This window comes from Triturus cristatus, chromosome 1_1, assembly GCF_964204655.1.
Source record: "Triturus cristatus chromosome 1_1, aTriCri1.1, whole genome shotgun sequence".
NCBI lineage: Eukaryota > Metazoa > Chordata > Amphibia > Caudata > Salamandridae > Triturus > Triturus cristatus.
This window is the reverse complement of record NC_140579.1, coordinates 1280403076-1280430234: the sequence shown is the minus strand read 5'-3', so window position 1 is coordinate 1280430234 and position 27159 is coordinate 1280403076. Positions and strand designations below refer to the sequence as shown.

Genomic DNA, 27159 nt, shown 5'->3' with positions numbered 1-27159 from the left:
AGTGAAGTATCAAATAATGGCAGCAATCTCATTATAGAAGAGCTCTAATATAGCCTCTCTGATTATGCGAGGGCTTATACCATAATAGTGTTTGAATACTTGCAATCCCCTTATGTTGCCACGTTTCTGCAGATCTATATACTGGGGCTGAAGGTAGTGGTAAGCAGTAGTTTTGCAGCGTGAATCTTTTCTGGATTCACTGCTGTGCATTATTCCGCCATCTAGTGGTTGGGTCCGGAATTGTAGTATTTTCCCTTTCTTTTTTTTTTTTTTTTTTTTTTTTTTTTTTTGTTGGTGGGCCTCTACGATGTAGTACCATTTGGTGCCCTTCTCTGACGTCGACGGACTTCCTTCGTAAGCCCCACCTTTGGCAGCCATCTTCAGATTCTTTTTTCCGCCGTTGGGTCTGGATCGATATGGAGAAGCTCCTGAGATTGGAGAGAAGAATCGTGGGAAAAACCGAGAAGAATCGTTGGAAAAAAACGGTAGAATCGAGTCTTCCATTTTCATCTTTAAATCTACGATGACCGCAGCTTGACGAAGAGAAGAAATCCAGAACTTCGTTGAGAAACCGGATAATGCGCATGCAGGGTGCTCCCTGGGCGCGGTATTAGACAAAACGCCATTCAAGTTTTGTAAGAACTTCCACCACAAATACGCTCAAAAGGATCAGCACCCTTTCTGTAACCTGTGCCTGCCGCTGGACCATCGAAGTGACGACTGTAACGCCTGCTCTGTCTTCACTGCAAAGACGTTGAGGGTAAGAAAAAGGCAGGGCCAAGGACCACCGTCATCGCTGCGAGACTTGGGCCTCTTCAGTGAGGAGGAAGACAACGTCGCCGAAGGACCTGAAGGCGACGAGGAAACGGAGGTTTTGGTTGTGGAAGTCGAGAGGAAGACTTCAAAGGAGGTAAGAGTCGTCTACCTCAAACACCAGAAGAGTCTCGGAAATCAGACTCTAAAACACAAAAAGGATCCTCGGCATCAAAGCATTAGGCGACCATAGCTGCATCCAAACAAAAACAGAACGTATGATCCTTGGATAAGGATTCTGGAAGAGCAAATGTCCTTGAAAAAACCAAGACGTCGAAGGACAGTCTGGAGAAGGACGCCTCGGCGTCGAAAAAAGAGAGACCGAAGCAAACATAGACCGCTTCGGCGTGGTCAGACGGAAAGCGGACAATCTAGGCGCCAGAACACACGAGGCCGAGATTGAGAAAAAGAGAAGAAAGTTCGAAGCTGAAATGGCGAATATCCTTCAACGCAAAAAGGACTTCGACGAAAGCTTGAGGCAATTCAAGATACCGCCAAAAACAAGAGAAAACGAAACCCAAGGGGTTGTCGAAGAAACAATACCACCCAGAACCCCAGAAATAATCGAAGAAGAAGAGGAAGGTTCTTACTTCTTCGGGGAAGATGCCAAACAAGACGAACAAGCATACACGGATACGTTTAACTCGGAGACTCGTTCCAGTGGCAAGACCTCGACTCCAAATCGCCGGAAGAGTCTGTAGAATCAGATCCTTCAAGGCCACCTCCCCCAGATGACATTGGTATGTATAACCAGGTGATAAAGAAGGCTGCAGAAACATATGGGGTTCAGCTAAAGGAAGAAAAACCTCAATCATGTTTTTTATTGGAGACTTTCATGCCTTCACAATCTAGAAACCAATTCCTACCATTGCTACCTAGTGTATTAGACCAGGGGAAAGAGGCATTCAAGGAGCCTGCTGTTTGCAAGGCTAGAACACCAAGATCAGTGAAAAAATATAAACACTCCTCTAAAGACCCTATATACATAGGGTATCAGTGCCAGCTGACTCTCATTGCCTCAACAGCAAGGGACAGGGCAAATGTGCTTACTACAGTGGGACCACCTCCTGACAAGGAAAGTAAGAGGATGGACCTCGTCGGAAGAAAGAGGGAGAGAAGCACAGCAAACCAGTGGTGCGTTGCAAATTCCAGTGCATTGCTCAATAGGCATGCGTACCAGCACTGGGAAGAGGTAGGGGAACTGTTGCAAAACCTACCAGAACAATTCCGAAAAAGAGCAAGCCACCTGGTGAAAGAAGGCAAGAACATTGCAAACACAAGTTTAAAATCTGCGCTTGATGCTGCTGACACATCTAGCAGACAAATGATTATTGGCATAACAGAAAGGAGAAACGCATGGCTCAGAATCTCAGGTTTCAAGCCAGAAGTGCAGAGCTACATCACTAATTCTCCATTCAATGGCGAGCAATTGTTTGGAATGGTGGTTGATGACAAATTAAATCAACTAAAAAAGGACAACAAAACCGCAAGATCCATGGGAGGCCTGCAGTTCAGAGGTATGCATAGAGGCACACCATCAAGGGAGGCCAGCGGGCAGAGGTACGCAACAACCTACTATCTCACACCAAGGTTACCAGCAAACATACCAAGCCGGGAACCAGAAAACACAACAGGGACAGCAACAAAGCTGGCAATATCAAGCAAGAGGATCCTTTCAAGGGCACCCCTGTGCCAGAGGTCAGGCACAAAGGGGTGGACAACAGACCTCTACCAAGTGACTGCACTCACACAGAGGTATTCTCACAAACACCAACAGTGACAGTACACACAAACAAAGAAGCAGTTAATAGAACAAATAGACACCAATTTACAGTTCCTCCAACATACCACTCCAGTAGGGGGCAGACTAACACTTTTTCAAGAAAGGTGGAAAGAAATAACCACAGACTAGTGAATTCTAAACATAATACAGTGTGGTTACTGTATAGAACTAGCAAAACAGCCTCTGCACAGGAGGGCAAGACAAAGAACACATTCAAAAGAAGAACCATCTCACCTGGTCATAGAGGTGAAAGAACTTCAGAGAAAACATGCAAAATAACATGTACCGCACAGAGAAAAAAACAACTGAGTATATTTAACATACTTCCTATTTCAAAAAATGGATGGAACATTGCTGCCAATATTGGATTTAAGATTTCTGAACAAGTTTGTAAAAACGCAAAGATCGAGATGACTACACTACAAGAAGTGTTACCCCAGTTGCACAACGGAGATTATCTGGCAACAATAGACTTAAAGGATGCGTATTTACACATCCCAATGAACAAAAAACCCAAACCTCTCTTAAGATTTGTCATAAACAAACCGCACTACTAGTTCAAGGTACTGGCTTTTGGTCTGAAATCAGCACCAAAGGTGTTCACAAAGTGTCTATCAGCTGTAACAGCACATCTCAGAAGGCAAGGAATTCATGCTTACCCCTACTTAGACGACTAGTTAGTAAGAGCAAATTCATACAGCCTATGCAAATAACATATACAGCAAGTGATGGAGACACTAGTTCAGCTGAGATTCTTCATACATGAGCAGAAGTCATCAATAGAACCAGAACGCAAGAAAGTGTTCTTGAGCGCAGAAATAAACACTGTTAGGGAAGGCATTCCCCAATGAGAAAAGGATAGCAGCTCTGCTAAAGGAGACCCCTATAACGGAAGGGGCATCATCTGACAGTGAAAACAGTGGTGAAATTACTAGGAATGATGGCATCATGCATTCACCTAGTTCCCAATATCCGTCTACACATGAGACTGTTCCAGTAAAAAAGATCTTCTCCTCTGGCAAAATGTGCCCACTTCATGTACATAACAAGGTAGATAAGAGAGGGAAAGGGGTCCAGGAAGTCTAGGGCAGGATATGAAAGAAGAAGAAACCAATGAGGGACTAAGGGCATGAAATAGAAATAGTGGGGATGGTAATATAGGATGGAATATGGATAAGAGGGACAGGAAGCAAGTATTTGGGTGGGGGGGGTAGGGGATATGAGAGAGAGAGAGAGAGAGAAAAAAAAGAGAGAGAAAGAGAGAAGAATATGGGTCCCAGTGAAGAGACAGAACTCCAGCATAGGTTTATAAGAATAAAAGAGTGATGGGAAGCCATTTTAAAAGTACTATAGAGGAAAGAGATAGAGCAATAGGAAGCCAGCATGATGGATAGGGAAAATGTAGAGAATAATAGAAAGGGAGAGCTCAGAGAGAGAAACCCATCCTGTGGGACACAACAAGGACAGAGAGAGAGAGAGACGGACGGACAGACAGACAGACGCCAGGTTCAGTTAGAGGGGAAAAATGGAGATGGGGCAGAGGGAAAGGGAGCGAGAGAGAGGTGCAGAGAGAAATAGAGAAGAAGGAAACGTGGGGCATTGAGAGTGGGAGAGTACCAGCGAGAGAGAGAGAGAAACAGGAACCATGAAGAGGAGTGGGGTACCAGTGTTGAACTCAGAAAGAGGGGAGTGAAAGTGATTGTGGTGAAGTGAGTCTCCGAGAGCTCAAGAGGGGGTGTTGCAGCTGCAGGGTGTCTAGGTATGAGACGGCAGAGAATTAAAAGAGAATCCGGACATCTCTGTTTACCGTCCAAGAGACAACATCGTTTCCTGTATGTAGCCCACGGATGGAGTCAGACAAGTAGAAACTCTGCTCTAAATAGCAGGTGTGCACTACGGGGCACTGGGGTAAAGCCGGAGACACGCCAGGCTCAGAGGCAGGCTGGGGCTGCAGGAGCCATCAGCCAGAGATGTATGTTTGTTGTTAGTTATGGGTCTGCTTTCCATGTGGAAGCAGGTGAGAAATCTCCAGGTGTGATGATTCAAACCTGTGGTGTTACACTTTCCACTGTTTCTGTCCACTTTTAGTTATTGCTCGTATTTTAAGCGTCATAAGCTTCCGCTTTCCAGAGTTTAGGGGCTCTGCATTTACCAGCCTTGCCGCGTCAATTTGCATTTCCTGCCAACGCGTGTTCTTTCGAGAATCATCCTAAAACTCCTCTAGGCGCTATCTAAAAAGCGACATCCGACTGCTCGGCGTGGATGTGCCTGGAGTGATTCGGTTTGGTGTGTTGTGATGAACAGGGCTCTTTACTCGCCCCAGTGCCCAAGCCGACAACAGCTTGGACAGACAGAGGACAGACGGGCAGATCTATAGAGGCGGAACTTGCCAGCGCTAAAAGTCTATAATTGACAGTTCACCGGGTAGAGGAGGGGGTGGGGCTTTGAAGAAGCGGAGCTTTGTGTCAAGAAGATAGCTCAGTTGGGCAATGAATCTGCTGTAGAAAACTGCGAACTTCATGAGTATCAGGAAAATGGAAAAAAGTAACAAATGTAATTCGCAGGAAGGTGAGACCAAGCGTAGACAAACTATTATTAATTATTATCCAGAAAATCCATGCGATTCACTAGCTCTGGACAGCTGCAGCCAGAAAAGTAAAGATGTCTGATTATGATGAAAGGATGTGTTTGCAGTTTCTGCACGAAATATGAGCAACATCCGATCTTTAAAGTGCTTCTTCCCTGCTAGTGGCGCTGAACGGAATGCTGACTTGAGCTGTGGACTCGGACCACTCTAGTTCCAATCTCGGCGTTGCCACCTAAAGGGAATTATCCTGGGCAAAACCTCCTGTCTTCCTTCTTCCCAGTTCTCTTTCCTGCCAAAGGGCACTCAATGTGTGCGTCCAAAAACCACATGAGGGGGTGGTGGAGGGGAGAGGTGGGTGTTGGGTGCTGGTGGGCGCGTGGCATTTTATAGCCCTTTGTACACGTTCTAGTACGAGGAGGGAGGGGCTTTAGGCCTAGGGTGCGTAAACCCAGCTACAGAGGCACAGACCCTATAAACAAGCACGCAAGTGTTGCGCGCGCCACAGCGAGACATCTGTTTTGCATTATCGGGCACGATAATGCAAAACAGATGTCCGCCTTGCGGGTAACAGAAACCAATAGGCCATGGGCGCGTCAAATGCGGGACATGAGCCCGCATATGCCCAATTGCGTGCTGTCTTTGTTAGACGCATGCAACGCCCAATAGCGTGTAACTATAACAAAACCACATACACAAGCGTGTGGTCAGCTTTCAGAAGCCCCTACAAGAAGTCTTGCGCTGCGCGAGCAGGGCTGCGCACTGCAGTGCTAGGCACGAGACCTAAAAAGGGGAAAATACTACAATTCCGGACCCAACCACTAGATGGCGGAATAATGCACAGCATAGTGAATCCAGAAAATTCTTCAAGCTGCGAAACCACAACAACAGGTAAACTATTCGTTCTAGGGTTAGAATGCCATTTTGCACCTGTGCAAACCTACTAACTTGCATGTTTTAAGGGTTTTCAACAACTCTTCACTAATCTTTTTCCATACTGAGAAATGTTGCAAATTTACTACTGACAATGGCAGACGTAAACTTTCTTCCAGAGTTGGGGAAAAAAGTGGTTGGAGGGAAAGTGAACTTGCATGACCAAATCTACACATGCATATATGCTAGAATCCACTTCACAAATATTTTCTAGGACTACTATTTCTTGTCCTACTTCTGTAAATTCTTGGGTATTCACAAAAGCCATATAGCTGCACTTAATGCAAGACATCTACCATGGGTGCACTTTTGAGACTTTGTTTAATTGGGCACCTAATTTGGTCTGGCGATGACCGTAACATTTTGTGTTTATTAAAATTCTGTCTCTCTCTGTATCTGCTGGCTTCACTGTGAGTGACAGGATTCTGCTCTTTTACAAGTAGCATATCAGCACACAAAGTTGTTTTGTTCAGTGCCAGTAACTACTGTGGCAGTGTGTGCTTTTTGAGACCAAAAAAAATTTTTTTTTGCTTTTGCCTATGTTTGTTGTAATGGCGAGGGCCCGGCAGTCTCACACCAATAAGGTTTTACAAAAACCATGCCTAAATAAGTTACACATTGACAAAACTCAAAAGCTGACCACCAATTTCAGACCTCCTGGCTTTGCCAATGCTTGTTTATTTATGTTTCCCATTGTCTTATTGAAACTGGTTACACTGATTTTCCATAATGAAAATTTTGGGGAAATACTAGCATGCACCAACACGTTACTAAATGATGCTGCAAAGACTTGGTACCTGAAATTTTATAGTAGTTAAGCAAAATGTGTTTTTTCTCCTGCTTTCATTTTTTTATTAAAATTTTATTTTGGAAAGCAAGGAATCATCCGTCTTGTTTTCAAACTATTGCAAATATTTGCATCAAATTACAGAGCATTCTGGGAACATTATACATAGCCTCATATTGCTAAACTTTGAAAACGTGTGTACACTCATTTTTGTTCTGGAACCACTGTCAGTAATGCAGTCAGAGCTTACAAAATGTTCTTATAGCGCTCACCCTAATAATAAAGGCTTCCAAATAATGTACCATAAATACAAGTTTGAACAGCATTAGCATATAGGCAGAAATATTACCTTGACTGCAGACAGTGCCCTTCCCTGATCCATAATGTGGTACTGTAAACTGGCAGCCAAATGATTTGTGCTGCAAGGGGTTGGGCCTACTTGTCCCGAGCACAAAATACACATGAAAACGTATTGCCCTTGACCCCAAACAATTTGTCCTGGGTGTCGGGCTATAGGAATTCCACATCCCTGTTGGGAGTCCAATAGCTAGTGAATCAGTGGACACGAGTAGCAATAATAGATGCAGAGAGGCTACTTCTAAAGCTTCTGCGGAGAAAGATTTGGTTATTTGGCTCAACAGGGCAAGCATGTATTCCTCAATTTAAGTTTCTAATCCAGAGATTAAACTCACAAGAAATTAAAACTGATGCACCCAGAAAGCTTAGGGACATGTTTTGAATGCAGGAATGAGGGTGCCCACTTGATTGACATTGCATAGTCCTGCATCAAGATTCAGCAGTATTGTTGTTGCAAGTTTGGGAACTCGATGCCATGGCTTATCTGTGTATCCGAACTTGAACGGACTTGCTTGCCGAGGCCATTGCACCTACCTGGCACCTCTGTCCTGCTGTTTTGAGCGCGTCAGCTCTCTCCCGACTGCCTGCCTTCCCTCCAGCCGCCGCACCGCAAATTACCGCGGCCGCAGTGTGGAGGGACTCCACTTCCCAGACTCCTTAGCGGTCTGAGGGCGGGTCCCGGAAACGCTGCCTAAGCGCCTGGAGGCGCTATAATTCACTGCCTCTTTCCCGCGTCGCGGGTTGCGCGCGGGTTGCGCCGGGCTGAGCCCGGGCAGAGGGCGGGCCGTCTGTGGCCGTCAGGGGCCAAAGGAGGCCGGGCTGGGCCACATCCCTTTCGTCCAAAAACACAATTTATCCAGGACGATGTCTTCCCCAGGACTTTGCAAACCAACTGCCAGGGAAGGGGGTTGTAATGTAAGTACATTGGACAAGTACTTCAAACCCTCCAAAGATGATGTGGGTAAGGAAAAATCACTGGAGAAACGCAGGGTTGAGCGTCGGCGCTCCATTGATTCCTTAAAGAATACGCCCCTGCCAGAGATCATCCCATATCCTACTACCCAAGAGGATGTTACGCCCCCATCTAGCTTAAAATCCCTGACCCTTGAGGATTTTCCTCTTTTACTGCGGGACATTCCCACTTCCTCTGAGCCGGCCCCTGGAAAACTTCCAGATATAACCCCTTCTGGGACTTGCCCTACTTTTGTCAATTTGGTTACCCAAATTTCACCCTCGCACGCAGCCAAGAAATGTAAACCTAAACAAAGAGTTGAGGTAGAGCTGCACAAGCCCCCACCGAGTAAACGGAGTAAAAAGTCAACGGGGGGCAGGGGGAAAATTAAACCGACGCATCTAGATTTCGGTAAAAAACATACACTCGTACCCCAACCTGGGAGGGATAATGAGAACGTTCCCACTGCTCTTCTCTCAAAGGACTCTAGTTTAACTAGAGCCCCCACTCTAAGCATCCCAGTGGCCGATACTTCTAACCCTTTTACAGCTATAGGGAGCTTAGAATCGCTATTGCGTTCTCTTTTACAGCCCATTAGCGATAGTCTGTTAAAAGTAGAGAGCAGGCTCACTTTATTGGAAACAGCTTTTACTAATTTGAACATCACAGTTAGCAAGCAATCAAATAATATGGGACCCTATCCCCCCGCAGGGAATTCTACTAAAAAGGGAGGTACGAGGGGTAATAACAAAGTTTCCCCCCAGAGTGTGTCTACTGCCCCTCCTCTACAACCATTAATGGCTGTTTCAGATCATGTACTGCGCTGCAACACACCCAATAGGCCCAGAGAGACATTAAACTCTGCCTCTCAAGGTTCCCATCTGGGGACTATTGATGGCAACTTAGAAGCTGGCGGTATCTTTCCATCACCACCGGGTCGGCCGGCCCCAAGTCCACGGAGACCAGACTTGCCACCAGAGGCTAACAATCTAACGGTGGTCTTAGCAGGTGCTCCCCGCTTAAGACCAGGGGAGAACGAGGATTATAAATCACTAAAACATAAGGTCATTAAATGGCTGAATTGGAATCGACCCTTACCGTCCCATTTTAATAGTGAGATTATCATGGTAAGAAGGGTCTCCTGGCTAGGTAAAACTAGGAAATCTATAATAGGGGACTGCATCCTGACAAGCTTTAAGGATCCGGGCACTGTGCGGCATATTTGTAAAGGAATAAATAGGTCATTGGATTCTACTATCCAGACCATGCCAGTATCCTTTTTCTTCCCCCCAACCCATACGCATCATATCCCGACATCAGATGAGTGGGTGAGGGTGGAACACAGAAATAGGTATAGGGATCATGCACAACGTCCAAACTTTCAGGTGCAAGACAGGCCCTACTTCCATTTTAATCATTTTAATCGTTTTAACTGCCTGAACGGCCTGGACGGGGTCGATTGACTTTCTAGTGATAAACCAATGGCTGTGGATTGCAGTGACTGCAGCTCTCTTAAGCTACCAACCTCGACTGCTGTTGTATTGGATGGGCCACTGAATAATTTGGCCGTTTTGGACAATTTACCGGCCCATAATGTTACCAACGCTCTTGGAAGTTTGAATAACACATCATCGGTGGAGATTGTCTGTAGCAGGCCTTTTGACCTACCGGCCCCTAGTGCTAGAATTACATCAGTATCCCCGATATCAGTGGGGCCTGGAACCACATTCTTCAATACTATTCGATTCCAACCTATGGCCACACAGCCTACTACTGACAAATCCCGAGTTGTATGTGAGGATGTAACATTAACGTCACAACCTAATCATAAGCAGACCACCAGTGTTAAACACCTAGGTAGGCACAATGGTTACAACTTGTCCATCCTTAGCTGGAATGTTGCAGGCATTGAATCAAGACTGTGTGACCCCAAGTGGGTCCAGCTATTGGATGGCAAAGATGTCATTATGTTTCAAGAGACTTGGGCCACAGGGAATGTGTATCTAGAGGGTTATCACTGTTTTAGCGTACCCGCCTCTAAGCCCGCTCACGGTCGAGCAATAGGAGGACTCTTTATAGGGATCAGAATATTGGCTGGCGGTACTTTTAAGGACCTATCATTGGGGAACCCAAATATTCAGGTCCTTGAGTATAAACGAAAGACCTTGATTTATTTAATTTTTATAATAATGATTTTAATTCAGTCCCAAATAGGAACTATGCAGCACTTTCTAATTTATTGGTACACCTTGATATAAACATGAATATAGGCCCAGGCGAGAAGTCAGGGATCCTCATTGGGGGTGATTTCAATGCAAAAATCTTAAGTAAATACCACGCAGAGGACATAAGCTGCTCCAATCTAGCAGATCGCAGAGGTATCGAGCTTGTTAAAATTTTAAACGACCACATTCTTAGTAATGTTATGGAAACAAGCCAATCCCCTGAACTGACTCACGCCCCCACGTTTAGAGGGAGAGACTCGAATTCAACGATTGATTTTATTTTCACATCCCCCCACTTAACAGACTGTGTTACTGACTCAAGTGTGGTAGAGACCCTATATGGAGATCATAATCCTCTCACAGTCACCTTGTACTTAGGTCCCAGCCCAATATACACTAAATTCAATGGCGCAAGAGATATTACGCCATCTGGTGACGGTCTCCGTCTTAAATGGAGGAGAATCGACTGTGAAGCCCTACTTGACTATGTGAAGAATGATCACTTAGCATTGGTAAACTCCTGCTTATCAATGGATGAAGATTGTCACAGAATAGTCGCTGATTTTGGGAAATTATGCGTGGCAATTAAAAATTATTTGTTAGTCCCTATACCCCCTGAGACGAAGGACCCCAGATGGTTCGATTCGACTTGCTCTATGGCAAATAGGGAATTACGTAGGGCATTAACCACGAAACCAAGGAACACAGCGGAGGTACAATTAGCTAGGAAATTTTATAAACAAAAAATAGCTGAAAGGAAGGCGGCACTTCTGATGGAACAGTGGGAGTCCCTGGTTGATAGCGCCAATTTAAAGAGCAGCGGGCAATTCTGGCCCGCTGTTAGGAAAATGCGCGATATGGGTAAAAATGTATCCCCTATTGGCTGTAATATAACTGGCCCTACCTGGGAAGCCCACTTCTCCAACATTTATGCTGCTCCCGCTGAAGAAATAATTACCTTGGATCTGAAACAGTTGGGAGATTTACGATTTGATCTCCCTGAGGTGACGACAGCCATTAGAGAGAGTCTAGGTAATAAGGCCCCTGGCCCAGATGGCCTACCGATAGATTTTATAAACACAGCACAGACCTATGGGCACCAATTTTATATAACGTTTTTAACAGTATGACACGAGCATCCATCCCTGAGACATGGTCCCTTAGTATTATTGTTCCAATCTATAAAAAGGGTGATAGGTCAGACCCAGCAAACTACCGACCAATTTCGCTTTTAGACAATACCCTAAAAATACTTGGGCGAGTTGTTTACAATAGGGTGGTAGAGTGGGCTGAAGATTCTGACATATTGGATCCATGTCAGATGGGATTTAGGAGTGGGGTGGGCACGGTTGAACAATGTTTGAATTTAAAATTAATAATTGATAAGTATACCGTCGCCCGATCCTCTCCTATATATCTCGCTTTCATGGATCTTTCATCTGCATTTGACCTGGTAAATAGATCCAAACTGTGGTCAATGCTTCTCAGTTATGGATTGGATGAGCCCTTAGTACACTTCCTGGCATATCTCCATACCGATCTTAGGGCACAAGTTAGGATTGGGTCAGGAGGAGAAGTTTCTGGTGCTATAAAAATTGGCAGGGGGGTTAGACAGGGGTGCGTTTTAGCACCCCTGTTGTTTATCGTTTATATTAATGGCATAGCAAAGGCTCTAAAACAAGTAACTAGAGATGTCCCAACTATCCAGGGGCACCCCTTGCCAGTTCTATTATACGCAGATGATGCGGTGCTTATGGGCCGCACCCCTAATGCCCTCCGTGTCCTTGTGGAAAATTTCGTATATCATATGGAGGGCTTGGATCTACGTGTGAACTTTAAAAAATCCTTTGTTATGTCATGCGGACCTGGTAAACGGAAACTTAACACTATCCATATCGGGTCTGATCAACTTGACTCCGTAAATTCTTTTATATATCTAGGGGTGGCCTTCGCTGCGAACAACTCGTGGAGTGGGCATTCCGCCCACGCCACGAGCAAGTTCTCGAAGGCCATTAACTCAATATTGAGTCTCCCACGCCCTAAGAAATTAGGTGCAACCAGTGCCATTTTAAAATTTTTTAAATTACAGTGCGTTCCTGTTGCCACCTATGGGGCCGAAGTTTGGGCTACTGCAAAAAATCTCGGTATTCAACGAGAAGAGACACGCTTTTGCAGGAAAGTTTTGGGCGCCCCAATTTCGTCCTCTGAATTTATCTGCCACAAAGAGCTAAACCTCCCTTATGTTTGTGATTTCATCAGAAGTAGACCAGCTCTATTCTGGTTGAGAATTTGGAGGAACAATGCAGCCTCGCTAACACAAAACATAATCAAAGACTGTCTTAAATGTGATCATGGGCTTTTAATCCCATGGTTAGCGGGAGTTTCAAAATCATTAAGCGCTGTGAATAAAAGTGATCTCTTTGTAGATCCCTCCAGTATTGGATGTCAAGACAAGGTAGAGGTCAGACAAGCACTATTCGCACTTTATGAGGCAGAACGGTTGGAAAGGGAAACATTGAAAACCACGGTTATTAGATATATTGAGAATGACCTGCACAGGCAACCTCTCCCACTTTATCTTACTCTACCTATGACTAGTTGGGAGAGGTCTCTGCTATTTCGATTAAGGGCCGGTTCCATAAAATTCATGCTGGGTTTCCCTTTGGGTTACAATTTAATTATCGACCGTAACCCGTGCCCTTGTGACAGCACCAGTAAGCAGAATGAGTTGCACTTTTTATTCTTTTGTAAATTTTACTTAAAATATATCAACTGGTTTTTAACCCCCTATTTTAGAAAACATAAACCCCTTTCTCTTATGGAGTCTTATCAAATGTTACTCTCCCTGGACTCTGAGGAACTGATTTTTCGTACTGGCACCTTTTTAAGACTAATAATCCGTGTACGCAATATGATGGAAAATCCCTGAAAGATTGTTGTTTTAGTTCCTTATAAAATTTTTAGAGATATTGTGTTGTATATTGTCATGATGAATTGTTTTTATGTGTGTACTTTTATGAATTCAAGTAATTCGAATAAAGGTCTTTTGAATTGAATTGTGTATCCCAAAAGATCACTTATGTTGGCTGCTTTATTAATGAGAAATCTCCTCTACAACGAAAAAAATTGGCAATTTATGAATTGCCTTGTTTGGTCACCAAATAGCCCTAAACTAGTCCAAAGGAACACATCTGAGGGTGGAGTGTCTACTGGGTGTGCATAAATTCAGTGTAAGGACGCATTCTATGACATTAGCCTCTAGTAGCAAAACCAGAGACATGTGGTCAGCACTTCAATCACATCTACAGACTGCTACTGATACCCTTTAGCAGATGAAGAGATTATGATGTAGTTTTTTACATGTGTGGTACACTATATTTGTATGGTATGGTTTTTACTCTCATAGGGATTTACATTTGACCTCATTCAAAGCATCACCATGTGTAATGTATAGTCCTTTGTTATTTGGCGTCAGTTTGCCGTTTTTATCTTTCACATTTGCACCTTCCAGCAAATTGCTGCACATCTACAGTGAGCTAGGGTTGAAAGAGTGAAGCATTTAGGGATTCTGTTTTGTGCAACAGTCAGTAGTCTGTTAAATTTCATTTGTGGGAATATCTGGACAGGCATACTTGAAGTGCAGGAATGCACCTTTTGAGACAAGCCAACCTGTTTATTGTTGCTAATTTCTTGAGACCGCATCTTTCAGGGGTATATTCAGTCCCCTTAAACTACTATATTTTTCTTTTCCTTGTTCACTTCGCATGTGTCTGCAATAGCGCTAGTCTTCACATTCTCCAGCTAAAAATAAGGTCACATTTAGGTGATTGAAGTTAAGGAGTACAAGCTTAGAAACACCTTGCTCGACATTTGCCTTTAAGAAGTAAACCATAATATATTTATTATGCTTTGGTCATTGAGATTGTTACTTATGCTCTAACTTTCGAGTTTGTTTTCATTTTGTGGTTGACTGACAGGCATGCAGTCTTCGACTGGGATGCTAATTTATAAAAAAAAATTCTGAGTCCTTTTCTAACGCATTTATTGTGTTTGTTCCAGCTGGCGGGAAGTAGACATTAGCCCTCTCAGTGGAGATCTGGAGGAAGACCATGAAGAGGTAATGCTGTTTATCTTGGTTTTGAAATTTAGAATATTTTTACAAACCGATAACAGAAGGGTCTTCTTAAGAGCCAGAGTTGAGGCAACCATTTTGAGGCACTTTCTTTATTTCAATTAAAGATGTGAACCAATGTTAACCAAAATCCAGATGTGAGTGTTCAGTGCTAGCTCGAGAGAATGCTGCTCATTTTTTGTTTAATCTTTCCTATGTGCTTTGTTGCCTCTCACCTACATAACTTCTGTTTTATAGTTTTTGCACTAAAATATTTAGAGCACTGCAAGTGAAAAAAATACTCTTGGAATCCTTTAGTATCCATGCACTAATTCTTCAGGGAATCGCTATTGATAATCATGGGCACTGAATTGTCCTACCCAACGTTGGATCCTGGAGCACTTCAAACAAACTATCATTTGTTTTCCAATAGGAAAGCCAAATGTTAATGTATAATAATTTAAAAGGCTAAGATGACCAATTCCATTTATTTCCATTAATCATCTTGCTTCAGTCTCACTTTTCAGACCGGAGGCTTTACATGGGATACTAAATTTTTCTTTTCACTTTGGCTCCATGCACGTGGAGAAATGGTGCGCATAACGACTCAGCTGGTATCATTATTCTTATGATTATTAAGAAAGGTATTGAGGGGAAAACAAGTAGGACGTAGCAATTATTTCCAGAGCTTGTGTGAAGCTTAGCATGACTGAGGGCCCTGTGTAAGCGAGAGCTGTAATGCACAATTTCCATTTAAAGGTGATTGCCTCTCTGTTATGAGCTTCTTAAACTATGCCTCGCATCTGCAGGTTTTTTTTTTGTAAAGTTTTTTTTACGATCTAGCTGATATGGGGGTCGTACTATTATTATAAATACAGTACATTTATGTTACTAAGTGATTTTAACCTTTGACTGGAGTTTGAGACTGTTGAAGTGTGTCCTCTTTAAACTTCAGACCCATGGTAAGGATAGACCATTAAGCTCCTGCTCGAATGGAGACAGCCTTAAGACGTCTATCCCAGGGTGGAGCCAGAGGATATCGAGTCAACAGTTCTGCAGTTTGGTAATGTGGTTATCATCGTTTAGACTTATTAGTGCATATAAACATACATTTCCTAAGATAATTATTTCTGCGCCATGGTACTCTCCAGAATTGACTGTTTCTAAATGTGACTGCAAAGTACTAGAAGGGCGCTGAAAGGAGGATTATTGATTCGAGGCAAAATAGCTGCATCTCTATGAACTGAAGCTGTACAAGGCCTCCTGTAAGTCTGCGAAGATAAATAACCTTCCGGTCCACTGATAACGACTCATGAGAAGGGTTCAAGGTTTAAAACATCATGAGCTGCTGCCTACGTTTTCGTGAGTCTATTTCCAACCTCTTTGAAGGCGAAAATATAAAATATTCATGACTGATCAAATGTGGCTCCCCATCACTTTCATCGACAGCTAAGGCCTACAGTGAGATGGTAAAATCTTGGTAAGCCTTCCAAAGGCTCGCACACACTGCTAGCCTTCCCAGCTTTCAGTTTAAAATCAATCATTTTTATTGTGTGGTAGATAGGTCTCAAGTACACAGCTTGTCTGCCTACATCAGGGCGCCGGCAAAGCGAAAGGTGAAGGGTATTACACGGCGGTCAGGTCTACATACCGGAGGACGACCTCTTGATGAATTCCAACCTCAGAAAAATCGGAAGACACCCAGCGAAGATACCACTTTTATACAAAATACGAAGAAAAAAAAAGTTTTGTGCATTTAGTGCCAAGATGCTAAGCTTTGGAGTCCCTCAGGGCTCAACCTTGAGTTTAACTCCCTAATATGTACATGACACTTATACCTGAGCCCCTCATCCTGATGGAGTGGCATTGGATTTATTTAAATCTAATGTACTGCTCTGGGTCCCATTGATTACCATGTATATTAATGCTACTGTTGAACAGACACTACCGAATACTTGGTAGACATTTTACGTTATGTTAAAAAAAATGTGTATAGCGTGTATACCCGTGGGTGTCTCGGCGCTTGCTGAGCCTGAGCATGCTGAGTTTAGAGCCATTAGTTGTTGAACTGCCACGTTTTAAGCTCCTTCCTGAATGAGAGAAGGGGGAAATGGCACTCAGATGTGGAGGTAGAGTGTTCCAGAGCCTGGCAGTGCTGGTGACAAAACTCCTTCCTCCTCAGTTCACTTTCTTGAATCTGGCAGTGGCGATAGTTCTGGCTGTAGCCGAACACAGATGTCTGTTAGGAGTGTACCACTTAAGAAGGTCCCAGAAGAATTTAGGACCTTCCTAATGCAGGGCCTTGTGAGCCTCACAACATGCCTGGAATTTAATTTGCTTGGGAACTGGGAGCCAGTGAAGCTCTCGAATCCCTGAGTTGATCAAATGAAATTTTTGGAGATTCAGAATCAATCTGGCTGCTGCATTTTGGACCAATTGGAGCCTTCTAATCAGTTTTCCCCGTAGATTCTTTTACAGCCTATTGCAGTAGTCCAATTTTGAGAGGACTAATACTGTAATCACGGTTTTCCTTGTCTTGCAGGGAAATAAAGGGAGGGTTCTCCATATCCTAAGGGTATGAAAGGAGGATGAAACTACCTTAGATACTTGTGCTCCAAATTTGAGTTAATCAAGAATGAAGCCCAGGTTTATGAAGCGCCGGTTTTTGGCTTTTGTCACAGGTAAAGGTGGCAGACCTAGAATGTCAGGCCACCAAGCTGGGGACCATACGGGGAGGAGGTTTCCAAACAGGATTACCTCTGTTTTACCAGAGTTAAGTTTGAAACAATGCTCACTCATCCATGAACCAAAGGCACCCATGCAGTCATGGAGTCTTGATGGACCTGAAGAATCTTTATCAACTGCTGTTACTACTAACTGGGTGTCATCCGCATAGGAGGTGTGGTTCAGGTTGAAGCTTTTGAAAAGGAATGCTAATTCTGAGACATACATGTTAAACAGGTTTGGGCTCAAGGAAGAGCCTGTGGAACCCTGCATGGCAGTGTAAAGGGTAGGGAATCATATTGGGCCAAGGTCAGAGTTTGTGTCCTCTCTGAGAGGAAGGACGAGAGGTGGGAAAGGTCCTTATCATTGACTCCTATGGCATTCAAGCGGTAGACCAGAAGCTTATGGTCCACTGTATCGAATGCAGCAGATAAGTCCAGCAAAATTAGGGCAGCTGAACCCCCATTGTCCAATGCGGTTCCTATTTCTTCTGTAGTTTTGATTAGGGCTGTTTCTGTGCTGTGATCTGCTCTAAAACCAATGGACTGTGGTCTAACTGATGGTTAGTGGTGTGTGAGTTTTTTCTCTATTTGGGCCTGAGCTCTGTAATACCTTTTCCAAACACCCAGGGCAAAAGAACTTCTTGGCGCTTTTCCCAACCCTGATTCTATTTTGCGGGCCACCTGCTGTCTTTCTGCACAGATACCAACTAGGTTGCTCTTGTGCTTGATAACTCTTTCTCCATTCAGAGGGGAATAAAGAACCGAGTAAATAAACAGACGCAAAATCTGCTGCTCTTTCCCTCAGAAGCTTCTAGAATCTCTTTTACCTCAGATGCAACAACTGCAGTAAAGACTGCAATATCAACAGCAAAGGTGTAAGTCAAGAGGAAAATGTGAATATGGGCATGGCAGATGTTGCTGGTACTCGTCTAGCTGCAGACTAGCATTGACTCCTTGTGTCCTCCCTCTGGTTGGTTGGGGGGGGGGGGGGGTGTATTTTGAACTACCTGGAAGAGAGGAAGGAAATCTCACAAATAACTGTTCTCACGTTCACAAGTCTGACAGTGGCAATACTTGCAAAAGTCACAGCAATACCTTCGGAACACACTTTTGTAGGAGACCTGCAGCCTTGGTTCCATCTCCACAGACCATATTTGGGATTTACTCATGCTGCTTTCTATGAAGAAGAAAGGACCCCAAAATGAATTCAGACCCACTTTAGATCTCAAAACCGTGAACAAAGGGAAAAGGAGATAAGTTCAGGATGCTAACACTATCAACTCTCCCCAGAGTTCTGTTGGCTATATGCTATTGATCGTTAGGCCGCTTATTTCACATTCCTATTGCAAAGAAACCTCAGAGGTTACGGGAGGTTCATTGTAGGAAACAAACAATATCAGAGTAAGGTTCGTCCATTTAGTCAATAGCCCGGACAATTACCTTTTTTTTTTCTTCTTTTGTTTCTTTCCTGATAAAAGTGGTCGACAATGGCACATTGCCAGGTATTTAAATTCTTCATGTAGCCGTATCAAGATGCTGCAGCCTCAGTATCACAAAATGACCTTTAGCATTTCCAGTTGATTGGCTATTTCGTGTAGTCTATGCAATACCTGCGACCGGCGTTGGACACCCTGAATGCAAAAGTGTATCCTTCGGTGAAAAGGCTCTTTTACTCCAGTATTGGAACTTTCATAGATTCCCATAGCTTGTATCATTCCCCGTCGTCAGAATGGGAGTCTTGGTAAATAAAAAATACCGTAGTAGTAGGTACAAAAGAGAAAGAAAGGTCTAGGCCTCATCTCATTTTGTAGCATATTCACCTCTTTTTGTAAAAAAGACCAAAATAATGCAACAACCAATCAGATTAGCCTCACCCCATAGAACCCTCCTGAGAGAGCCTCAGATTTTCTACCGCACGTTGTTAAAGGGAGTCTCCACTGAGCTCTGCTCAGTTTTCTCTTCAACTTCTGTGTTTCAACTGTTACTTTTCAACTTCCATTCTTCAGGATGTCTGACAAGGAGAAGAAGGCTTTATTCAAAGCCTGTGCCACCTGTTCGAAAAAGAGGCTTTATGTGGAGGACAAACATAGACTGTATATATTGTTTGTACCCTGACCACAAGGCTACTGACTGTAAGATGTGTCGAACCTTCTCTTCAAAGACCTTAAGAGACCGTGAGGGACGTCTTCTCACCTGGCTGCAGAAAAAAGTCACGGAAAGACCCTGTTTCGAGTGACAGTGATGATACCTCCGCTGCGACATCTTCGAGGAGATCTCAAAAGCGACCCCCATGCCAAGGCTTTAAAGAAGACCTCTGATAGGTCTGACAGGTGTAGTCCCATCAAATCTCCTCACCGAGGTGTAAAGGAGAGAGAAGGACTGGTTTCTGAAGTACAATCTGTTAAGAAAATCATCTTGGATCCTTCGGTTTCTCCTCCACCCTCTGAGAAACCAAAACTGTTAAAAAAAAAAAAAAAAAAAAAAAAAGCTTCCGTCCCTCCGGAGGGGAAAGCTGACAGGAAAATCCGTCCGTCGACGATGACATCATTAGGTCCGTCGACGGCATCAAAAGATCAACCGCCGGCAACTTTGGCTCCGTCGACGGGCTCGTCGACGAGAACTTAATCGTCTCCATTGCCTTCGTCAACTATGACTATGATGTCGACGCTTATGATGACTACCTCGACGTCGACGAGGATGACATCGATGTTGGTGATGACGTCGTCTATGACTTCCAGCATGAAACTGACGACTGTCTCGTTGACGATTGCCCTTTCGTCGTTGACGGTTCAATCTTCGTCGGCGATGACAGTTCAAGTGTCTCAACTGTCTCCTCCATCTCCTGGTTCAGTGGTTCCTCTGTTTCCCCAAGCTCCGGTCCGGGAGCCTCCGGAACCTCCACAAAATGTGGTCACAATTCAAGATGACTCATCAGATGATGACCAGGGCACAGTCTCAGTCCCGGATCCAGATAGGGAATGAGATGACTACGTTATTCCAGATCCCGCTTTTCCATCTCCGGATCCGGCAGACTCTCCTCCAGCAGATATTGGAGGTTTTCATAATTTAATGGAAAGCGCTTCCAATGTTTCGATCTTCCCATTCCATCAGTACAATTGGAATGTTTTCTTTATGATTTCAAAGAACCTTATAAAAAGTCTGTCCGTTCTATCCCAATTGTGAGCCGTGTCTGGGATGAGGGGATACAAGTTATGAAGTCTCCAGCAACTTTCATGCCTGTTCTTCCTCGGCTGGAGAAAAAGTACAAAGCTCCAGAGGTCAACCCTGCTTGTCTGGTCAGCCAGCCGAAACCGGACTCTGTAATTTCTCAAGCGGCCCAAAGGAAGTCGAAGAATCCGTCGGCGCCCCTCACCACACCACCATATAAGGAGGGTAGACGACTAGATAATGTGGGGAAGAGGTTCTCTTCTATGTCCAGCCTCCTGGTCAGGGCTGCTAATGCCTTGGCAATTCTTGGACGATATGATCGCCAGATGTGGTGCAACCTATCCCCGTATTTGGACCAACTACCAGTAGACTCTAAGGCTGGCGCCAAGAAAATCCTGGAGGCAGGAGAACGTTCCTCTTCGGAAATTGATTGCCCAATGGACATTGCTACTACAGCTTTCCGCTCTCTGGCAGGAGCGGCAGTTTTTAGACGGCAAGGCTGGCTTCGGGCCACCTGGTTTCGCCCAGCAGCCCAGAATAAGATCCTGGATCTGCCGTTCGATGGGGAGATGCATTTTGGGAAGCACGTGGACGATGCGCTGCAGGATATAAAAAAGGACACGGAGACTGCGAAGTCCCTTGGGACTTTGCAATACCGCAAAGTGCCTTTCCGTGGAGCGAGAGGAAGAGGTTTTTCTTCATACAGGGGTGGATACCAGCAGCAGCGCTACTCCTCCTATTCGCAGCCATCTCAGTCTTACAGGCCCCAGTATTCACAACGTCGGTGCTAATCATCTTTCTCTCGCCAATCTTCTAAAGGACGACAAGGGCGCCAGGGTAGAGATTCCTTTAAGCGCCAATAGCGGCTTCCTGCCTCTTTCTACTGTTCCTTCTTAGCCCCAGTCTGAAAAGAATGATGGATTGAACCCAGATCTCTTGACTGGGGGTGAATGTTTTGATTTGTTCTGCATTCCGTCCATCAATTGTGTGTCTTTTGCTTTCTCGCCCTAAGTGCGCCAGGTATGCTCAGACGTGAGTCTATCCTGGCTGAAAAGGGGTGAAGCCCCAAAACCGGTCCTAGGATGCTTGTTTCCGGTCCAGGGAGGACCTGGCTTGGCAGTTCGGGCTGGACTGTTCCAATGAGGCACAGGGTCAAGACTGATTTGCATATAGCCAGGTCTAAACTGGGGTGGCATGGTGAGTAAAAGAATGATTGATTTAACCCAGATCTCTTGACTGGGGGTGAATGTTTTGATTTGTTCTGCATTCCGTCCATCAATTGTGTCTTTTGCTTTCTTAACCCCAGTCGCAGCGTTTCTCAGAAAAAAAACGTTGGAGGTTTTTCCGTATCTGGACGACTGGTTGGTGAATGCACCGTCTTTTCAGGCAGCATCAGAGGCAGTCGAAAGCTGCATTCAACTCTTCAGTCATCTGGGACTTCAACTCAACAAGGAGAAGTCAGTCCTCTGTCCTTCCAGGTTGGCCAAGTTTCTGGGGGCTATTCTGGACACAGCTTGTTGCAAAGCTTTTCCATCAGAGGAAAGACAGCAAAAACTGATAACTTCAGCCCGTCGATTGCAAACACAATGGTCTGTCGGTTCGCCTTTACAAGTCTCATCTTGCATTCCCTTAATTCCGCATTGCAGGCTGCGAATGCGCCCGCTCCAAGAGCAGTTGGACTTGCAGTGGCGCCAAGCAGAAGGCTCTTTCAACGACAAAGTAGTCATCACTCCTCTTATGAAAGAGGCGGCCAGCTGGTGGATGGTCAGACAATCTCTCTCAGGGTCTCACCTTCACAGTCACTCCAGCTCCTCTGATACTTACCACAGACGCCTCTCTAGAAGGCTGGGGAGCGGTCTTGCAAGACCTTCAAGTGAGCAGCCGCTGGCGGCCCGAGCAACGGCTTCTCCATATCAACCTTCTGGAGCTCAAAGCGATTTGTCTAGCTTTACAGGCTTTCCTTCCGAGAATCTACCGTCCTGGTCCGTACGGACAACACGACGGCCATGCATTATGTGAACAAGCAGGGTGGAACAAGGTCTCAGCTGCTGTCCAAGGAAGCCCAGGAGATTTGGGAGTGGGTTATCCAGCACCAGATCTCTTTCGGCGGAACATCTTCCGTGTGTCCTCAACATGGCAGCGGATTCGCTGAGTCGTCTCAAATCTGTGAGTCACAAGTGGGAATTAGACCAGCGCACTCTGGAGAGAGTTTTCAATCTTTGGTGCACTCCGTCCATAGACCTGTTTGCCACTCCAGAGAACAGGAAATGCCGGTTCTACGCAAGCATGGAACTCCATCAGGGATCATTGGGGAATGCGCTTTCGATGGCCTGGTCAGGCGCCTTTGTTTACGCCTTTCTTCCATTTCCTCTGATCCCAAGACTGCTCAGGAAGCTCAAAGCGGTACCCTGCAGAATGATTCTGGTGGCACCGGCGTAGCCCCGCCAGTTTTGGTTTACGGCGCTTCTCCTGCTCTCCCAGGATCATCCAATTCACCTGCGTCCAATTCCCTTCAGGGCCAAGTGGTACATCCGGATCCGAGCTCGCTTCAGCTGACAGCGTGGCTCCTGAGCACAGAGAATTCCAAAGCTTGAATATCCCTCAAGAATGTGGAGAGGTGCTAGCTCAGGCCCGCGCACCAAGTACGAATAAGGCCTATCGTTCGAAATGGAAACGTTTCTGCCTGTGGTATCGCCAAGAGAACATTCATCCTTTCTCTTCTGCTTCTCATCAGATCTTGCCATACATTTTGACTCTGGCCAAATCAGGGTTCGCTCATTCCTCTATCAAGGTGCACCTAGCAGCTATTTCTAGATTTAGATGAACAGCTTCAGGCACTTCCCTCTGGTCTGCAGGAATTGTGAAACAATTTTTAAAATGTCTCTTTAGGGTTTTCCCTCCAGTTAGACCTCCGCCACCCATGTGGCAGCTCAACTTGGTCCTTGCTCAACTCATGAGACCTCCTTTTGAGCCAATTCATAGGGCCGACCTCCAGTTTCTCTCATGGAAAGTGGCTCTCCTTCTCGCTTTGACATGAGCCAGGAAGGTTGGTGAACTTCAGGCTCTCACTATTAAGGATCCGTTTTTACAGTTTAAAAAAGACACACTCATTCTGAGGACAAATCCAAGATTCATCCCAAAAGTCCCTTCGGACTCATTTGAATGAACTGGTCAATCTTTTTTCCCTCGACCTACAACTCCAGCGGAGAGGTCTCTCCATTCTTTGGATGTTCAAAGATGTTTAAAATTTTATCTCCAATGCACTAAAGACTTCAGGAGATCTACTCAGCTCTTTGTCGCTTTCAGTGCACCTCGCAAAGGTTTTCCCCTTTCGAAGCAAGGGGTTGCACAATGGATTGCCTGCGCGATCCACTACTGTCATCAAGCAGCTGGTAAGCCCCTAGAAGGGCGAGTCCGGGCGCACTCGACAAGATCAGTTTAGTCTTCTGCTTCTCTTTTCGCTGGAGTACCGATCAAAGACATTTGCAGGGCAACTACATGGATGGAGCAGTGCCCATACTATCACGAGACATTACTGCTTGGACACTTCCACGCGGAGTGATGCTGCAGTGGGACAGGCAGTCCTGAGGAATCTCTTCCAGTGAGCGGTAAGCTTTCCCTTCTAACCCATCTTCCTCTTATTGGTTTCGCACATTTTGTATCTGATGATGTTTACTTACTAGTGTTTTGGTAACTTGTATTTCTTATGACGATATACACACAAAGGTATTCTATGATTTGTTCCACAAAATGTGCGTTTTTTTTTTAACTGCTAGCTATTCTGATACAAGCTATGGGAATCTATGAAAGTTCCAATACTGGAGTAAGAAAACAAGTTACTTACCTGTAACTTTGGTTCTCCAGTATTGGTAACTTTCATCGATTCCCATGCGCCCACCCTCCTGCCCTGGGAAAGCTCAGCCTTCAGCATATTCTGTTACACAAGGGCTACAAAAATCTGAGTCTCTCAGGAGGGTTCTGTGGGGTGAGGCTAATCTGATTGGTTGTTGCATTATTTTGGTCTCTATAACAAAATGAGATGAGGCCTAGGCCTTTCTTTCTCTTTTGTACCTACTACTATGGTATTTTTTATTTACCGAGACTCCCATTCCGACGACGGGGAATGATACAAGCTATGGGAATCTATGAAAGTTACCAATACTGGAGAACCAAAGTTACAGGTAAGTAACTTGTTTCTTCTATCCTTCAGAACTGTCAGTCTTCTGAAAACAGTCCACCTAATGGCAAGACAAATTTCTGGGTTCAATTGCATACTGCATATTCTGGATTTCACATGCCCCTCTTTATCTGAGACCATTGCAGTAATGCCTAGTGGATTAATAGTTCAAATACATAGACAGACGTGAGGAGAGAAACTCCCTGTCTCTTCATTGATGGTCCTGCCATCGATCATCTTTGTAACATATATACTTCATCAGAATACGCAACTCGGATAATAGTGAGCAAAGCTTTTCTGACTGATTGAAGTGCACATATGGGCTGTCTGTAGATTTAAGGGACATGGTCCTACCAGGAAAGTTCCTATCATATTAAAGTTCCAAAGTTAATTCATTCTGCCTTCAAGACTAAATCTGTATCCTATAGGATATTGAACATCCCTAACGAGAGGTTATGGACCTTCTAAAAGTAGCAGAACGTCCATCCTCGAGAGCATCATGTTTGTTCAACTGAATGAAAGATTTTGCATTTGGCGTATTTAGGACAACTTAATTGCTGCTTCCTGTCAAGAAGAAGCAGTTTTGCCGTGTCTTGTTTACCAAGTCCCTTATTGTTCAAACGGGCATTACGATGACCATGCACTGTTTGAGCAAGCACAATCCAGAATACTGTCCCAGGAAGCGCAGTTGATCTAGAAGTGCATTATAGCCAGGAACCTGAGGGACGCTGCAGTTGACCTATTGCGCATGCAAAATGATAAAGTTAATCATATAAGTAGGATCTTCTAAACGGGTCCTAAACAGCAACTTTCTGCACATCTTCTGCAACTGGGGTTCTCGTCCTGGGGATCCTCATCAATAATCATAAATACTTAATAGTCCCGCTCACACGTGGTGATCCCTGAGTGCACTTAAAATTATACATGTATGTGTATCTAACTTTATACAACAGTACACTATGTTTGTGTGTGTGCGTGCGTCTGTGTGTTTTCATCCTAAAGGAAGGCCAAAAATGAGCACATTTGCTTTTTATTTTAAAAAGTCAACTACATAAAAATTAGTAATTGATAGAAAAGTGACCATAGAAAATCTTCACCAAACCTTTTATTTAAAAGAAAGAGAATGTGACATTGTTAGCCAATAGACAGCAATGCAAAGCATAGGGTAGAAAACAGGCACTGTGCCTTTAAGAACCTCACACTATACCCTGCACTCCATCATGCCCCCAGAGGTGACAGTTAGGTCAGGTCATTTTTGAGACAAACGGAGGATACTGTGTGAAGAATTGCTGAAAACTGTAGTACTACTTGTCCGAGGAATTGGGAGGATTGCGTAGGACTTTGAGGATTTATCTGGAAGAGAACTAGAGTTACAGGTGAGCAACTTTTCCTTCTCCTCCGGGGATCCTCATCAACAGTCATAAGCGTTGAATTGAACAGCCAGCCCATCCTATAAATAAGCAGACAAGAAATACAGAACAGTGCTAGTAATCAACAATTCCTGAAAGAAGCCTTTTAGTAGCCACTCTGGAGTTTGAATCTAGATAATGGTGTCCAGTGAAAGTATGAACAGTCCGAGATGAAATGAAGTGTGTCATGCACTTTATGGTACTATGAAAAAACAATAAAACTTTGGATGGTAGACCGAAAACTCACTCCACTAGGGCTAAATCTTCTACTTATGTAGCACCAGAGGGAATGTATCTGACTGCGATTGAGCCAGTGGCAGACCCCTCTCCTTACCCCCACCCAGTGAGGACCGTGGTGATGAATCGCTGCAGTGTTGGAAAGATCACCTAGGAGAAGTGGAGATCAGAGGACTCCAGTCTCCGGCGGAAACTCAACTACATACTGTTGGAGTTGAGGACAATCTTTTTGAAAGAGAGATTTGGGTAGATTTGACTGTAGAGCAGATGCAAAGTATGGCTCGCCTCATTGGATCTTTGTGTAATCCATTATTTTTCTTTTTTACCTTCCACAACATTTAATAGGGATCAGCTTGCTACTATGTTCAATGCTTAGGATTATTACTGGGTATTTCATTGAAATTGGAAATAACCTACCCTCCTTCCCAGTGGAAGGAATAAAGGAAGCTGTTAGCTGCAGTAGTTAGTATCCCCGTTTACAAAAAAAAAAAACTAACAATTACCACTGAGACAGAATGATGGGATGCTTTAGGATTGAGTCCTTAGCCTTGATGGCTACATTGCCCTATCATTGTGCCTCATTTCCTTTACATGTGTTTGGTTGTGTTCGTTTTTTGTTTTGTTTTGTTGCCTTGTTTCCATTGTGACTTTTCTAACGTTTAAATAGAGTATTGGATTAAAAAACAAAAATTGGTTTGGTCAGTAGAATCTTTTTTTGGGCTACTACATTTTTTTACTTTAAATAAGAAGAAATGGCTTTTCTAACTAAGTAAAAACAATTTTTTTCTTCTTTACAAAAGTGCTCCTGAATCCTGCAAGTTAGTGGGACAGTTCTGTGCATATGATGTCAATGGGTAGGTCCCCAGAACTAGCATTAAAGAAAAGTAACTTGCTTAT

At 44.3% G+C, this 27159-nt stretch overlaps 1 protein-coding gene across 12 annotated transcripts in view; it reads left to right on the top strand.

Moving 5' to 3' along the window:
- Positions 1-27159, top strand: part of LOC146871964 (KAT8 regulatory NSL complex subunit 1-like) — a 1874485-nt gene that overhangs the window by 1568908 nt on the left and 278418 nt on the right. For 6 of the 12 annotated variants that reach the window (XM_085652497.1, XM_085652487.1, XM_085652506.1 and 3 more), the window contains exons 12-13: positions 14494-14551; positions 15501-15608. In XM_085652497.1, the coding sequence (XP_085508623.1) occupies positions 14494-14551; positions 15501-15608 (166 nt within the window). The remainder of the gene's footprint in view (positions 1-14493; positions 14552-15500; positions 15609-27159) is intronic. The other 6 variants (XM_085652540.1, XM_085652525.1, XM_085652531.1 and 3 more) reach the window with 1 other exon arrangement.